Source organism: Drosophila hydei, unplaced genomic scaffold (genome assembly GCF_003285905.1).
Source record: "Drosophila hydei strain 15085-1641.00,03,60 unplaced genomic scaffold, DhydRS2 tig00000415-arrow-arrow-pilon, whole genome shotgun sequence".
Taxonomy (NCBI): Eukaryota; Metazoa; Arthropoda; class Insecta; order Diptera; family Drosophilidae; genus Drosophila; species Drosophila hydei.
Window position 1 is genome coordinate 91,427 of NW_022045726.1, and position 17,276 is coordinate 108,702.

Below are 17,276 nucleotides of genomic sequence, written 5' to 3' on the forward strand. Positions count from 1 at the left end.
ATATACATATTATACACATACATGCATATATATGTATATATATGTATGTATATATAAATATAAATATATATATGTATATATTTATATAGATATATATATACATATATGTATAAATATAAAGTAAACAAGAAAACAAAACAAAAAAACAAATTGCATATTTATACAAGAATATATTTATATATGTATATACATATATATATATGTATATATATATATATATATATATATATAGATATATATATATATATATATATATATATATATATATATATATATATATAGATATATATATATATATATATATATATATATATATATATATATATATATATATATATATATATATATATATATGTATATATTTATATATGTATATATTTATATATATACATATATATATATATATATATACATATATATATAAAAGAAAAGGAAGCAAAACAAAGAAAATTGTATTTACAATAATAACGAGAAATCAAACAATAATTGCGAATATGCAGCAGACGACAAATTGAGGACAAATTTAGAATATGGTTTAATATGGTTTACCCATCGCTGACATTCGTTATGGAAACTGGAAATACTACAGACTTAGTATATATCAAAAGAATATTGTTAAAATTATAAATAGATTGTATTTTTTCACAGTTGCAACTATTTTTCTACAGTTCAGTTCGGCTGATCCTATCCTGCCTATGATATATACATATACACATACCTATATATATATATAAGTTATTTATTTTAAGATTTCGAAATTATGTTAAGCGCGTACGGAGTATCGGCGTTAACACTTATTCGAAAAATGAGAAGACTTTGTGAATTCCGTGGCGATGACCGACGTTCTTTATTTCCAAAAATCAACTAACTCTATTTGACAATCGTTCTTATAATAGAAGCTAGCCCTAAGCCCTGAAAACGCTGGCATTGCATACAGTACTAGGTCGCTGGTCAGCAACATTGTTGCGCGTGGACGCTTCCGCTGTTGTGCAATGTCCGCTTGAGACAGCTGGTGTCGTAAGCATTTATGCTGAGAATGCATGGTCAGCTTCAATATTTACGTTCTGCTGATCAATTGTGTTAACTCCTCCCCCACTTAGGTGAATGACGTCCTCGGAGTTCTTCAAACTGTTAATTACCGCTTGAAGATCAAGTTGACGTTTGCTCCTCTGATGTCTTTGATAAAGTTTCATTGAGGCGTAGCAGGAAAGTAGAATGATGACCACGGTTAGTCCAGATATTATTGGTCTTTTTACCAGTTGTTCTTCTATTTGAGCAATGTCCCGGATGTTTTTTATGCTTAGCTTCTGTAGGTACGGCAGGCTCGGTATTTCCTGATGATCCGTTATATTTAGAAGCGTGGATGCCGCTGGTCTCGGGGATTTCCTCACGTATTTTTTTGGATTTTTATATACGGTGCCGTTTACCTTTATCTCGTTGTCAAAGGTAAGGAGGAATGTCCCTTTCACCATTTGCTCGTCAACTATAGCCACTCTGTCGTTGATGATGATAACGCCATCGTCGATGATGGTTAGAGGTTCAAGATGGCTGGGTCGAGTTGAGCAATGTGCAGTGCCACCTGAGTGCAGTTGTTGCGCGCACGTTGTATAGGGTAATTTCTTACAGAACGTTGTTGTGAGGGCTGTGCTACAATTTCCTATTGATATTACATGGTTGTCGCAAACAGCTATATCGTAGTCTTCGGCGAAATTGATTACAATGCCATCGTGTTGGACAGGGTATATTGTTAATTTTTTACATACTATGTTAGGCTTAGGGTATCTTATAATAAAGTGTAAAAAGTTATTATTTAGCAAGACTTTAACTTGAGATACTTCCATTAAGTCAGTAATAGTGATATTTATAGGGTGTTCATTAACAATATTTTTTAAGTCAGAAGAATCTAATATGGAGGGGTTTACAATTCCAACCTTTGCAAGTGTTACTGATAGCATCAAGGTTTCTAGTTCTGAAATAATTATTCTGTTTCTTGAGAGCAGTGTCTCATACAAATGTTCTGTATCTATTTGCTTTGTTTTTGTTATGAGGTTTACTGTGTCGGTTAGCTTATTTATTTGTTCTTGCATTTTTGTGTTTATAGTTACTTGCCTGTTTTCTGATTCTACAAGTTCTTTCTGTGTAAATTTAAGATTTTCCAAGTCGTCGGAGTCTGGCGTGCCAGCTACGACTTTAAGAACGGTGCCTAGCATATTAATGCTCCTAGCATGTCTATGATGGATATTTACTGTGGCTATTAGTGCTTCTATATGTTGTATATCTGTGTCTAATAACTGTCTCATATGTGATCGTGGAAAATTTTGTCTTAATTTCTTCGTGTCCTCTACTATTGCTGAGTATAGAGTAAGATTAGTTGAATGTTTTAAATATTGGAAATCCGTCCAAATGGTTACATATCCGTCTGAGATCGGTATGTAATCTGTGTTCGTATAATCGGTAAGTTTCGCCGCTACCGTTGTGGCGAAGAGAATTATAGCCCAAATCCTAAAGATAAAAAGAAATAAAAAGGGTTTAATGTTTTGTTTACCTTAGGTTGTCTTTGTGGACCACCCTCCCTTTTATTAAGACCGTTGTCCCCAAGTCTGCGTCAATTTTGTTTTCATTGTACAGTGGTGTCAATTTGTTCCCTAAACGTCTGTTTGCCTTTACAAGAACTGTATCGCCTACTTGGAATTGTCTATCGTGTCTTGTTTCATTTACCCTGTTTATTTGGAGCTGCTGTGCTTTTTGAATTTTATTTCTTATTTCAATTTTAAGTTCTGGGGAGGATGAGTGGATTATGTCGATTGGACGTTTGTCTGTTACCGAGTGAACTGTGTTGTTGTATTCAATAGTTGCTTGGAGTATCGTTTCAACGGTATCTGTAATTTTTCTTTGAGCTGTTAGGCATCTTGCGATGTCGCTGAGGGTGCTATGAAATCTCTCGACTTGTCCATTTGAAGTACTATGGAGTGGTGGGGCGTTTACGATTTGAATGTCATACTGGCCGTTTAATAGTGATTTTATTGTTTCGGACTTTAAGGAGGGTTCATTATCGCAATAGATCGTCTTGATATGTCGATAAAAATTTACAAGTTGTAAAATTGCCGATTGTATGTCGATTATTGTCCTTGAAGCAATGGGTTGAACGGTTGCGAATTTTGAAAATTTGTCTATGCATGTAAGGAAGTATTTTTTATCAGTTGAGTATACGTCAATGTGTAGCATTTCACCCACATAGGAAGGTATAGGAGTTTCTCCAAGTATTTGTTTTTGTGGGTGACGGTTGTACTTAGCTGTTTTACAGATTTTGCAATTTGCAACCACTTCGTTAGCTAGTTTTGTCATTTTTGGAAAAAAGTAGTCTTGTAAAATCTGTTTTACATTTTCTTGAGCTGCTCTGTGGGCTCGATTGTGTTCTGTTACAGTTATTTCTTTTTGTTCGTTCTTGTCAAAAATGTCATTTACCATATGTTTTGTATATCGAAATATTGTTGTTGGGAAAGTTTCTATTAGTTTATGTTGTATGAATGCCAGTACTGGTAACTCGCAATGGATTGCATTAACGACGTCTTTTTTGACTACATCGTAAACTCTTTCGATTAACGAATTTCTGTCTGAGAAGTGAATTGTATGTCGGATTTTTTTACCGAATATAATGACTGTACGATCAGAGGCTACTCTATCTTCTTCAATTATAATTTGGTTTTGGAAACAGTTGATTGGTTTGTCTGTTGTTTCTATAGTGTACGTGAGTGATACTTCGCTATGCATTGTAGCTCTGTCTGACTGTGCGTCGTCTTCCAAGGCATGAATATTATGCCGCGATAGCGCATCAGCAACGTAGTTTTCCTTCCCTGGCTTGTAATAGATATTTGCATTATACTCGTCTATAAAAGCTTTCCAACGCCTGATTTTTGCGTTTGGATTACGGTCAGATACTGCAAACGTCAGGGGTTGGTGGTCCGTAAAGATATTTAAATTTTTTACTCCGTACAGATAGTTTCGGAGGCTTTTCAAGGCCCAGACTATAGCAAGTAATTCTCTTTCATTTGTTGCAAAGCTAAGTTCCCTATCTTTCAATGTCCTTGATATCATGGTGATTGGTTTTCCACCTTGGGATAAGACTGCCCCTAGACCAAAGGACGAAGCATCAGTTGTTAAATCAAACGCTTTCTTGTAGTCGGGGTAGAGTAACATTACATTTTCGGATGCGAGAACCTCTTTTAGTTTCTCAAATGCCGTGAGTTGACTCTCGTCGAATTTTACTGGTATTTTCTTTGATTGTCCTGCGCTAACTTTGCCGTTTTCGCCTTTTAAGATGTCGCTTATAGGTTTTGCCAAAGATGCGAAGTCCTTGATAAAACACCTATAGTAGCTTGCCAGGCCGAGGAATGATCTGACGTTAAACAGAGTTGTTGGTAATTCGTAGTTACGAATCGCTTCAACTTTACTTGGACATGTCTTTATACCTTTACTTGAGACCACGAAACCTAGATATTCAACGCTTTCTTTGAAAAAGTGTGATTTTTCTGGCGAAACTCTCATGTTGGCCTCGTATAGCTTATCTAAGACCCAGGCGATATGTTTGACGTGGTTTTCCATGTTTTCAGAAAAAATTATTACGTCGTCGACGTAAACATAACAAGATTTTCCGATTTGCTCTCTGAGCACATCGTCAATGGCTCTTTGAAAAATACTGGGTGCATTTTTCAAGCCAAAAGGGAGCCTGCAAAACTCATACTTTCCACTTCCTATAGAAAAGGCTGTCTTTTCTCTGTCCTTTTCAGCAAGTAAGATCTGGTGAAATCCGGATTTCAGATCTAGGGTTGTAAAATACCTTGCTGTTCCTAAGTTGGATAAGATAGAGGCAATATTGGGGATTGGATATTTGTCGTCTATTGTTTTTTGGTTAAGTTTTCTGAAGTCTATGACTAAACGCTTCTTTTTCCTTCCCTGTTCATCAGTACCTTTTTTATCTACAACCCAAACGGGGTTATTGTACGGTGAACGAGATGGACGTATTATACCGTTTTTTAACAGGTCTTGAGTTTCTGCGTTTACGAATTCCGATACGCCCATTGGGTATGGGTATAGTTTGGAATATATGGGATCCTCATTTTCTGTTCTAATGGTGGCAATGATGTTGGTATTATACGGGAGTGCCTCATTTGGTTCCGCAAAGACTCCTGTTCGTTTCTTGAGCATTGTTTGAAAGTTTGTCGTTATGGCTTGAGGGGTTTCTATTTCTTTGACATCCGTAAAATTTACGGCTGGGCATTTTAGAAATTTAATAGTCTCGGAAGTGCAGTTTGTTATTAACTTCTTGTTTTTGAAATCTAATATAACGTTGTTTTGGTTTAGTAAATCAAGTCCAATTATACCGTCAAATTTCGTAAGGTTTGGTAGTAAGAAAAATGTTGTATTTGTGTTAAAAAGATGCATTGTACACTTCCTGTCAATATCGTTATAGCCATGAATTGATTTTACTCGAAAGGGTTTTTCTACTGGCTTAATATGTTTTAATTCTTTTAATGGTTTAACATAGTTTTTAGAGGCCCCTGTATCTATAAGTAATCTTATTGTCCTTCCTGCCACTGATCTTTCTATGAACGGTAGCAGGGAGCCAGGTCTAAAAAATGGACCTGGTCATATTCGTCGGATTCGTCTTCAATGTCTTCTGCCTCATTTTCTGCGATGGTCCGATATTTATTACCGTCCTGTTCATATTCTGAATCTCTTGCTTCTAAATAGTTAACTCTTTGCTGCTTCGGTCCTGTGAGTCGTGCACTACTATTATTTGGTCTCTTGTTTGCTTGTCCCTGATTATTGTAACTTTCATATTTTGTGTTTTGTTGTTGAGTCGACCACTGAGTTTGCTTTGAGGGAGCCGTGTTTTGCTGGTATTGGGTCGTCTGTCCGAAGCGAGCGGATGTATCAACGTCCATTGGTTCAACTTGTTCTCGTCGTGGTGAGAATTCTTGTTTCTTATAATATGGGCTTTTCCCTGGCTGGTTGTATTTTGGGTCTTGAGTTAGGTTCCTATCTCTGCCTTGTTGTTTTTGTACTGTTCTCTGAGCCTTTTCTTCTAAACTACGTGCAAAATTCGTGGCAAACATATACCGGTCATGATTAGACTCGACTTCTTGGGCTAATGCCAGTGCAGACGGAAGGTCAGTTGGTCTAGCTGAGAATAGGACATCACTTAAAGTTTTCCTGGTACCTGAGATGAATACTCGTAGAGCGTCTGCCCTGTATTTCTCATTTAACGAAGAGGCAACGTTGGCGTCATAGGTCATGATTGTCTTATTTATGAGTAAAGTCAGTTTCTTCTCCACTTCGTCATAGTACTGTAGTAGTGTCAGATTTCCTTGACGGAGTGTTGACAGCTCTTGTTCAATTAGGTATATCGGTCTTTTGTCTGCGTACGTGAAATCTAACCGATTTATAATGGCCCTAAAATTCAGAGGAGTGTCAAACGAAGAGAGTACCATATCGGCGGCGTTTTTAATTTTGTTTCTTAATATTCCTAAAGCTTGATAATGTTTCGAGCTACCATCATATTTTTCATATACTTTGTATGCGGTATGCGCAGCTTTCCTCCATGATACATAAGTCTCATTTTTTCCTTCAAATTCTGGAAGGGATTTCATTATGTCAAGGGTTTCATTGCAAATGACGCTTGCCCTGATCTCGGCCTCTCTAAATGTTTCTACTTCAGGAGTGCTAACTTGTACAGAACCAATACGTTGTTCTATGTCGCGTAATTTCTGATCAAAGTTTTCTTTTTGGGTTCTTAATGCGCTTGTAACTGCGCCTTCTACAATCGCTCTTAACTGTTCGTTAGATAAAGACATTTTTATTTTTTCACCTGTATCTATACTTTGAAATTTTTTTACTAAATCTTGTATCTCACTATCACTCATAACATGCAAATAAGATATGTGTAGTGTTTTTTATACAATTAAAATTTAGTTGAACAGTTGGAATTGTATTTTTACAATTTTTATTTATTATTATTCTTTTTTTTTTTTTTGAACACCCTACTTACATGTTCTTATATTATTTTCGTAGAGCTGATGGTTTGATGAATCCCTCGGTGAACTTTTTTTGTTGCGTATTAGTTGTAATTTATAATGTTTTTTTTTTCACAAATTATTTGTTGAATATTTGTTTAACTGAGTTCGGGTTTTTTTTTTTCACAAATTTTTTTAATAATTGTTTGATTGAGTTCGGGTTTTTTTCAAATTATTTGTTGGAAATTTTCTTAATAGAGTTCGGGTTTTTTTTTTTTTCACAAATTATTTCTTGAATATTTGTTTAACTGAGTTCGGGTTTTTTTCACAAATTATTTTTTGAATATTTGTTTAATTGAGTTCGGGTTTTTTTTTTCCGATTTCGTTGGGCGCCAGTTATTTATTTTAAGATTTCGAAATTATGTTAAGCGCGTACGGAGTATCGGCGTTAACACTTATTCGAAAAATGAGAAGACTTTGTGAATTCCGTGGCGATGACCGACGTTCTTTATTTCCAAAAATCAACTAACTCTATTTGACAATCGTTCTTATAATAGAAGCTAGCCCTAAGCCCTGAAAACGCTGGCATTGCATACAGTACTAGGTCGCTGGTCAGCAACATTGTTGCGCGTGGACGCTTCCGCTGTTGTGCAATGTCCGCTTGAGACAGCTGGTGTCGTAAGCATTTATGCTGAGAATGCATGGTCAGCTTCAATATTTACGTTCTGCTGATCAATTGTGTTAACTTATATATATATATATATATATATATATATATATATATATATAGATCATAGCTAAGAACTTCCATATTTTTGCTAATCGACTTCCATATAACTCAGTTCACTAATCATTTAGTTAATTAATTACAATTGCAGATTCATTTCGTATTCGTGACTGTAAATTAATTTGCAAATTATTTAGAAAGGCCAATTAGATATGAAACTGATATATACTTTTTTTTGTATATGAGAGCGTATTTTATATATATTTTTATATAGACTCATCAAAAATTTAAAGTCGAAAATCGTATACATATTTGTTGTGTTACAACACCAAATATACTTATTTAAAGGACAGACTTAGAAAGTGCACAGTTAAATACTATATATATATTTATAAATGTATATATATGTAGTACTTGACTAGGGTTAGTTGTATACGTATATATGTAGATATATATACATGTGAATTCATGCATACATACATATTAAAAGGACACAAAAAATGATATGAACGTTATCAAATAATAAAAATTAATTCAATTTTTAAAGAACGTTCCGTTGTCGTTATATATTTATATATTTTCATTTATATATATATATATATATATATATATATATATATATACATTTTTGAATGAATTCAGTTTCTAAATGCGATTTTCAATAGGTGGCAGCACTCTATTTGTGCGATATTGGCAACCTATCGATAACATTAGCCAGCCATATTTGTGTATCGAATGTGCGCTGACAATGGGCACCATTTTTGAATTAAACGAACTATATATTTTCAGCTTATGTAATCATACCTAATCTTTACTATTCAAGAAATAATATATAACAGTTTTTTTTATTATAAAACATAAATATGTAGCTCATTTTATTGCAGTGTAAGTCGAAAATTGTCAGTGAATTAGGTGCATTAAATTAAGATTTCGTTCATTGCGATTTGATTGTAAGCTGATTTGTGAGCTGCAAGTGTAAAGTGCGTTGGCAGGCAGTGCGGCCGGCGTTTGTTATCCAACCACTCAGATAGATGATGGGCCAGCTTAGTGGTATTTGGCCACTGGGAAGGTGCGTGTCTGGCGACAGGAGACAAGCGCATCACCCGTCTGTCCATGTGGACAGCGGCAGACTGCCAGATGTGCCTTCGCTTCACAGCTGGCACCTGTGGCGCACTTGCCAATGCATGGATCGACGCACTGATAATTAATGCAGGCTCTGTGGTCCGGACACTCATTGTTGCTGAGACACTCGCCCTAGAACACACAGATTTGGTTATTGGGCTCTGCCAGCTATTGGGCTATTGACTTACGCGTGAGCAATGGGAAAGCGGATTGCCGGTGTGGCCAGGCAGACAATTGCAGACGGGTCGCTCGCGTCCGGTGTTGTCGTGACCGGGCACACAAATGGCATTGGTGCCGCATGGATTCGGCTCACACAGATCCTCCTTGGTGAAGGGGCGGCAGCGCACAAATGGATCGCCGGTCATGTCCCGCGGGCAGCTGCAGACGGGTGTCAAGCCGCGCAGATTGCAATCGGCGCCCACGCCGCAGGCGCCATCGCAAGTGTTCTTGCAAATGCCATAGAAGCATGCCGGTCGGCCAGCCGGACAATCCGAATCGCCATAACATTCCGGCCGGCATTCCGTATACGGACTACCAATATAGCCCTTGGGGCATTCGCACAGTGCCCGATGATTCGACACCGACTGGCAGTTGGCGCCAATGCCACACTGGCCACACGATGGCACACACTTGAAATTGCTGCACATGTCACGGCCGCCGCAGTCACTGTCCCGCTCGCACTCATGGCGACAGCCGCTCAGCGGATTGCCCAGGTAGCCATGCACGCAGGAGCAGGTGGGCACTCCATTAATAATCTCACATTTGGTGTTAATGCCGCACGGGCTCGGATGGCACTGTTCCTCTGCAAAGAATTATTAAATTGTATGAAAGCAGGTGGATAGTTATAAGGAATATACCAAGATTCAGTAGTTATCGTTCATTATAATCGATTAGACCTATAGTAGCCACATACATCTAGTTACTATTTCCGATAACTACACATATAGCCACATATATCGGGATACAGTTTCCGATAACTATATTTAAGTTATCGATAACTTATATTATAATTGATTATATATTTATGGCAGCTATATATATCGGGATATGATTTCCGATAACTATATGTAATAAGTTATCGATAACTTTTATTCCAATCGATTATACTTAGAGGACCCAAATGCATTGATATACTATTTTCGATAACTACATTTCCGTTGTTATCGATCACTTTAATTCTAATCGGTTATACCTAGAGCAGCCACTATTTGAGATAATTGCATGTCAACAGTTATCGATAGCTTTTCTTATAATCGACTATAATTATAGCCATATAACTTGAGTTACTATTTCCGATAACTATATTTCTGCAGCTGTTTCAGTTATCGATATCTTCTAGCTATTTGCCACTTGATCTTGAATCGTCCTGCGCCTGAAAATATTCCCATAAGCAGTCATCCGCACGAGGATCTAATACTGAGCCTGAGAATTGGTGTCCCTTAACTTGTAGTCTTTAGTCTAAGCCATGCACTTTGGAACTATGGATCTGAGTTGGCTCTAAAAAAGCATGAATGAGGCTACGAGACGAGTACAGAGAATAATGTCAGATGTTAGCTCCAGATGTTTTTATTGTAATTTGTTTTACTATAACGTCTATGTGGTCGGCCCGTAGTTCGCCTGTTTCGTATTTCAATAACATTTTGAATATCTATATATTTTTTTTCTAGAATTGAAAACGTATTTTGTAGCAAAGTGAATAATTGATTTATTTTTGTTAAATATATATGTATATATATATATATATATATATATATATATATATATATAATTGTCGATGTATATATATATATATGAAATGCTTGCCTGCATCTACAGCATTTAAATAAATTTCCAATTTGCATGAAAATGTATTTCAAATCTGATTTATTAGCATATACAATTAGCATTGGGCTTAAGCCCATAAATTGAGGGCTTGAAAATATATGAACAAATAAATGAATATATATATATATATATGCCATATTATGTAAATCATATATATATATATATATATACATATATATATATATGTAGAGATTGACCGCTTGCTGAACTGCGAATAGTTTAGTTAGCGGCTGCCAGAGTCATTTGGGCACCAAGCTGAGCAGCTGGGGCAACTGAATAGGAAGCAGTTGGCAGTTGGGCAGCGCGTATCAAATTGAGGAATTCTATAAATAAATATAAGCATTTGGCTCTTAGTTGACTTTTTCTTAGCCATTGCAGCGATTATGGCACAACTTTTGTCATGGCAACAAATACCAATTTAGAAACTTGCCTCCATTGTAATCATAATCATCATCATCAATGAATGAATGAATGAATCGCATACAGAGAACAAACGAACTAAGCGCTTAAGGAACTAAGGAACAGAAAATTCCAACTGGCTACGCACTGGAAAGGAGCCGAAAGGAAAGGAAAAAGTAAATTATAAGTAAAAATTATGCGCATAAATGAGCTTTGACTACTTATGTATTTGAACAGGGTCAGAATGTGCGGGAATGGCCTCAATGCCGATTTATTCAGTGCCATTTCAAGTGGGACGCCACCTAACTAAAGCTGCAACTCCCACTCCCACTTCCACTGCCACTCCTACTCCCCCCAGTAACAATTATTTGCGCTTTCTTGTTATGCTCAAGTGCGTGTGAGGATAAGAGCGAGGTGTGTGCTTGGAGCGTGGAGCGGGCGTCCTTAAGGGGTCAATGCCAGGCATCCGAAGACCTGTATATGCATAACATGAACCTGCATAAATCACACAATAAACAAACAACAGCAACAACGAAAACAACAACAACATCAAATTTCAAATTACGGTTAATGTTATACACTACAATGGGAAAGCAACGCCAAGGCTTGTTGTCATTAGGCTTAAGGTCTCAGATATATGTAGATTAAGGAGCGACCTCTCTTTACAATCGTTTACTTTGTGCAGTTATCGATAAGTGCAGTTATCGATAGGCGACAAGTATTGAGTACCTAACTCACTTCCAGGTACATCTATATAAAATCAGTCAGTTGAGCCGCTTTTTCTATGCAATGTTATCGATAATGGAATCTATCGATATATGTTAGGTAAAAACTATCTGGCTTATACTCATATATATTTGTATATAGTTTTTCTTAACATTTAGTTATGTAACCAATTATTATCGATAATTGCAAAGTTTAGTTTGTAAATGTAACTATCGTTAGGTGTTTAGAACACGTATCGATTAATTAGCAGCTTGGCCTATCTGATGTATAACGATAACATACAAATTTGAAGTAAGCTCAAATTGTGTTGATTTACTTCAGCTAAATTATGCTGTTATCGATCATTTTATAGGCGTAATTATCGGTAATTACTAACAAAGCTTGCAATCGGCTGTATTCGCTGTTTGCTGTATTTTGTTCAATGCTTTTTTCAATAAAAGCAATTATCGATTCCCATAGCTGTTATCGATGTTGCTTAAGCCTGCATTTAATACAGTTTTAAAGTCGAAATCGATGCTCAATTTGATAATTATATTATTTTAATTATTTAGAAATTAATCTCATATCGCTTGGAATTGCAACATGCGCCAGTAACTGCAGCGTAATGACTATGAGATACCCTGTAATTTATTTTATATATATATAGTTATATATATATATATTATCTGCTCCGTCACATGTGCTCAAACTGGTTCACATTTCAGCTATACCTTTGGCTAGCTGCTTGAAGCGCGTAACGCGGCTCGCGCTCGCTTCTGGTTTGCTGCGCTGTTGTGGCGTCGCCTTCGCCTACTTGGCCTGTCCTTGATCTTGACAATTACGAAACAAAATACCCAGCTAATTACCATAAAGTTACAAAGAGCAAGTGCGTTTCACATTGGGCGTTTATAGTTGTTGTTGTTATTATGCATGACAGCAGATCCAACCTACATACGAAGTGTGTTTACTGCGACCTAGCCCCAAAGAAGGCGATTTTTGGTCGAAACCAGTTAATTGACTTTAAAACAATTGACAACAACAATAACGACAAGTTATTGTTGTCTATATAGATATGGGTGATATGTGCAAGCTATCAATTCAACTATTAGCTGGGATTTGAACCCGGATTCTTGTTTTATTTATTTATTTATTTTTGATAAACTTATTTTGTTAGCTGAACTGAATCGCCATAGGTAGATACTATATGCTTGTAGTATAGCAGGGCATATACTATATATACTTGTAGTATATTATAGTATCTAGCTAGCAGTTTGCCATATTAGCCAAGTTAAGTTATTTAGTGGACTGCAGAAGACTCGAATCTAAACGAGTTTAGTTGAGCGATATTGTCAGAGTGCTTTGTCTTAATATATAGGTCAATCTATAGAGCTGGTTTCATAGAGTAGTTTGAGGCATATATGATATGATAGAGGGTCATCATTAGCTCACTAATACAAGTTTTTCCGAATTCCCTTACTAATTCTAACAGATCTTAGCGCACTATTAACAATTCTGGGGCTCTAGCTATACGAAGCTATGCTCGTTTGCCCTTAAGATCTTATCTGATCAATGAGTCAAGACAACTCAGCCTAGATCTGTTAGCAGAGAGTATCAAGTGCTGAAGGTATAGACAAACTTACCTGGATCATTCAGATGGCAGGCGGTGTAGGGATCTCCATTGTAGCCAGCGGGGCAGCTGCAGACGGCGACATGATTTCTGGCCTGAAAGCAGAAGAAAAGGCGAAAAAAGAAAAAAAAAAAAAAACAAAAAACAGAAAAAGGTAGATAGTTTGTGGTTTAGCCAATGGATGGTCAGAGGGCGATATGGCACTCACGTCACAGTTGGAGCCAATGCCGCAGGCGCCGACACAAGGGTTAACGCAGCGATTATCCTTGCACTGGAGGTCGCCGCGACAGTCGACGTTGTCGAGGCATTCGCCGCGATTGCAGTGCGTAAGCGGATTACCGCTATAGCCGGGCGGGCAGGAGCAGACCGGACGGCCGCCGGCAGCCTCCTGGCAAACGGCATTCACGCCGCACGGACTTCCACTGCAGCCGTAAGTCTGGGCAGCTAAAGGACCACCAATCCAAGGACGAGTGGGAAGAAGGTGTGGAACATTGCATAAACGTGTCTCGTGTGCATTGTGTGATATGCTAATTTATACTATGTGATTTTATACGTATGTACATATTAGATGGCATATAAGTGGGGTCAGTGTTGTGTGTGAGAGAGTGCGACAGGGAGAGGAAGTGTGCGTGTGTTAATGATGCTACTCGCTGAGTTAGGTAACTACAACAATTCCTGCTCTCCATTAGGTATATCAAATAGTTTAGATACAGTTGCCACACAGATACATGGTTGGGTCAGTAGTTGGTGCTGTTCTGTTAGCATAGACGTAAGACATGTGCTTGGATTGCTTTTGTTCTTTAAATACCACGAGTGTAGACCGGATCTTGATAGATAACGCGCTGCAGGGAACGGCCATCGCCGTAGGTATAATACGTACGATATGAGCAGTTGACACAGCGTTTCTCTAACTTTTTCCCAACTGTACTCTGGCAGCTCAGGGCCAGCAGTAGCAATGCCACGCCCAGAAGCTGAGATGGCTGTGGAAGCTGCAGAGAGAGAGAGAGAGAGAGAGAGAGAGAGAGAAAGAATGAGAAAGAGGCATTAAAATTTTGGAATAGTTCACATTTTTTCATACTCTAGCAGCGATTTCTATGCAGTCGACTGGCACATACCCTCTAAATATTCCATTTTATATTGTTTATATTTAACAAAGTGTCTCTAGTCAAAGATCAGGTTTTATAACATAGTATGACTCGTCGATTCGCTCAACGTGCGACGCAATGCGTCATGGGATTGACCAGAGCCAACCGCATCTACTTAAAAAGCAAAAACAAAATATAAAAAACAATCGAACGAAGTTTAGATACCCTCAACTCTAAGGCTTTCGATACACAAATGCCTTTTGTGACTATCTAGGTTGACCAGCTAAGAGCGATAGGATTATAATTTACAAGAGAGCCAGTCTGATTTAAGATACTGCTTTGGTGTCTATAATATCTTGAAGCTTCTTTCATGCCATTATGTATGAAGTTGCATATAGCTCAAAAACCATCATCAGTTTAGCTGGCAGTGCTCGAGTGCTTCAGGTGCCAGATTCACAAATGTATGACAATTTGGCATTGAATTGATTCTTGGTAATCTTATTTTATTTAATTTCGTTTAAGTACTATAAGTATAATAATACAAACATATCAAATGGCAAATTTTACTGAATATTTAAAAAGTAAATTGTTATCGATAACTTTAACAACTGCTAAAATATAGTTATCGCAAATAGTATCAGACTTGTTTGGTCAGCCTACGGACTAATGTGGCTAAGATGTATTTGCTAGCTAGAGATAAGCTTCTGCTTGAATCATAATGCCCGCTGAAAGAGTATATATATACATACCTACATACATATATATTTGTATGTATAAAGCGAAAAAAGACGTCATCGACGATTAAACATTTAGTCAATGTCCGGCCAAGGCAATGCTACGATTTAGCTGGGCTACTTGAAATCGAAACTTTTGCGCTTGGGCAGCAGCTGCTACCAATTTTGGTAGCTGGGGCAATTGGGATGGCTTTATTGCTCTGTGGCCTATATAGAAATGTCATCTTGACTTACACACACACAGCTGATCATTGCCTGGCGCATGACACATTTAGTGAAACTTGTTCGATTTCAGCTTAAATATGAATCAAATCACTTTGGCCAGATTATGCAAATTGGCAGCTGGTTGACGGAATCGCTTTTGGCCCGTTTGGGCATGAATATAATTTAGTTGTACGGCAGCTGCCACAAGGTCAATTACCAGAGCGTGGGCGTTCGATAATAATTCCAATGAAATTCCTCAATTGTGTACCATATATCAAATTTTATCGGCACTTCGAACTGATCTCAGCTCGGTAACACCTTTTAGCCATGCTTCTGATCTAATTGGCTCGTAAGCTACGAAGCGTAAATCTGCTGATCTGCCATGATAGATTCGCCTAGGTCTAACTGAGCTTAAGTCATTTGCTGAAGTGCCAATACAAATAAATAGTTAGGAGTATTACAAGCTTTCCTATAAAACTCATTTTTGCCTTAAGAGGGCAGTGGGGCACGGGTTTTATCTGAAACGGGGCGTGGCTGATTACTTAGAGCAAAGTCATATATATGTTAAGTATATATATATTGATCAATATCAATGGCTTAGCCGATTTATATCTGTTTGTAAGCAGGAACAATGAAATCGATAATTATCGATATTAAGCTATACCTATTTGAGCACATTTCCTATGTTTCAACACCCAAAGATAACAAATTTATTTTATAAATTGATCTAGCATAAATATATATATTCTTTAAATAACTTTTTCATAGTCAGATAATCGCTTAATCGCCATGGCAAAGGCTTCAGGGTATTTGCTCGTTGGGCACTCCCAGCGTGAGCACTCTTACTTTTTATTTTATTATGATAAAAGTTCTTTGCAATATAATGAAAAAAAAAAATATATATATTTAAATATATATATATATACATATATCTATATATATATATATATATATATATATATATATATATATATATATATATATATATATATATATATATATATATATATATATAGCTAGATTTTCTCTAATCTGAGGAAGAACTATAGAACTCTTCTCTGCTGGGCCGTACCACAGAGGCAGCTACGATTGGAATATGACAATTTGCTAAACTTGGCCAATTCATGTTAAATTAATTGTTCTGTTTAGCAGGCTGGCATTAAGCTAACACTCTAATTTATTGGCATTTCGCCCCTAGCCGGAAGTAAACACTTCAAATAGAACTCGAGCTGAGGGATTTTCCAGTGACGCCGACTTTGAATATTTTTTTTGTTTTCGTTTTATTTATTTATTTGTATCGTTGTTGTTGTTATTGTTGAATATATTGCTCACGTAGCGTAGTTAATGCATTTTTTATGTCTTGTCTTTGTGTTGTATTTAAAAACAAAAATAAGAAAAAATTAAAAAAAAAATCAACATCATTATTTTGAAGCGTTTTGTTTACATTGAAACGTTGTCTCCACTTGGTACTTGGCACTCACCATTTTCTAGCTACAGTTCTTAAGAACAACAAAAGACTCGTTATATATATGTGTTTTTAAGTATTATTTAATAACAAAAGTTATATTAAATATTTATGCCACTCGAAGCGTTAAATTTGAACTGAAGCGCCTGCTAGACGGACTTGGGCTATTTATAAGTCTCTGTCCAGGCCAGGCAAACGCCTCCGTCCAGCTCAGTCTCAGTTTGTCTCTCCCGCTCTCTCTCTCTCTCTTTCACTCTCTCATTCTCCAAAAAGGTCGCCGAGAACAGCTGAGAATTGAGACAATGTTGGCGTCATCCAGACGTCAGTCATCGACTCAATCCACGACTCAGTTGACTTGACAAACTTGGGCC

General features: G+C 36.9%; 1 protein-coding gene across 1 annotated transcript; it reads right to left on the reverse strand.

The window, feature by feature from the left end:
* Window positions 1–8,594: 8,594 nt before the first annotated feature.
* On the reverse strand, window positions 8,595–17,012 carry LOC111598328 (stabilin-2). The gene is made up of 6 exons (XM_023313528.2): window positions 16,922–17,012; window positions 14,226–14,406; window positions 13,626–13,861; window positions 13,431–13,512; window positions 9,051–9,664; window positions 8,595–8,994 (listed from the first exon to the last, which is right to left on the reverse strand). The coding sequence occupies exons 1-6, from the start codon at window positions 16,922–16,924 to the stop codon at window positions 8,785–8,787; spliced, it is 1,326 nt and encodes a 441-aa protein (XP_023169296.1). The 5' UTR covers window positions 16,925–17,012; the 3' UTR covers window positions 8,595–8,784.
* Between the last annotated feature and the right edge of the window lie 264 nt (window positions 17,013–17,276).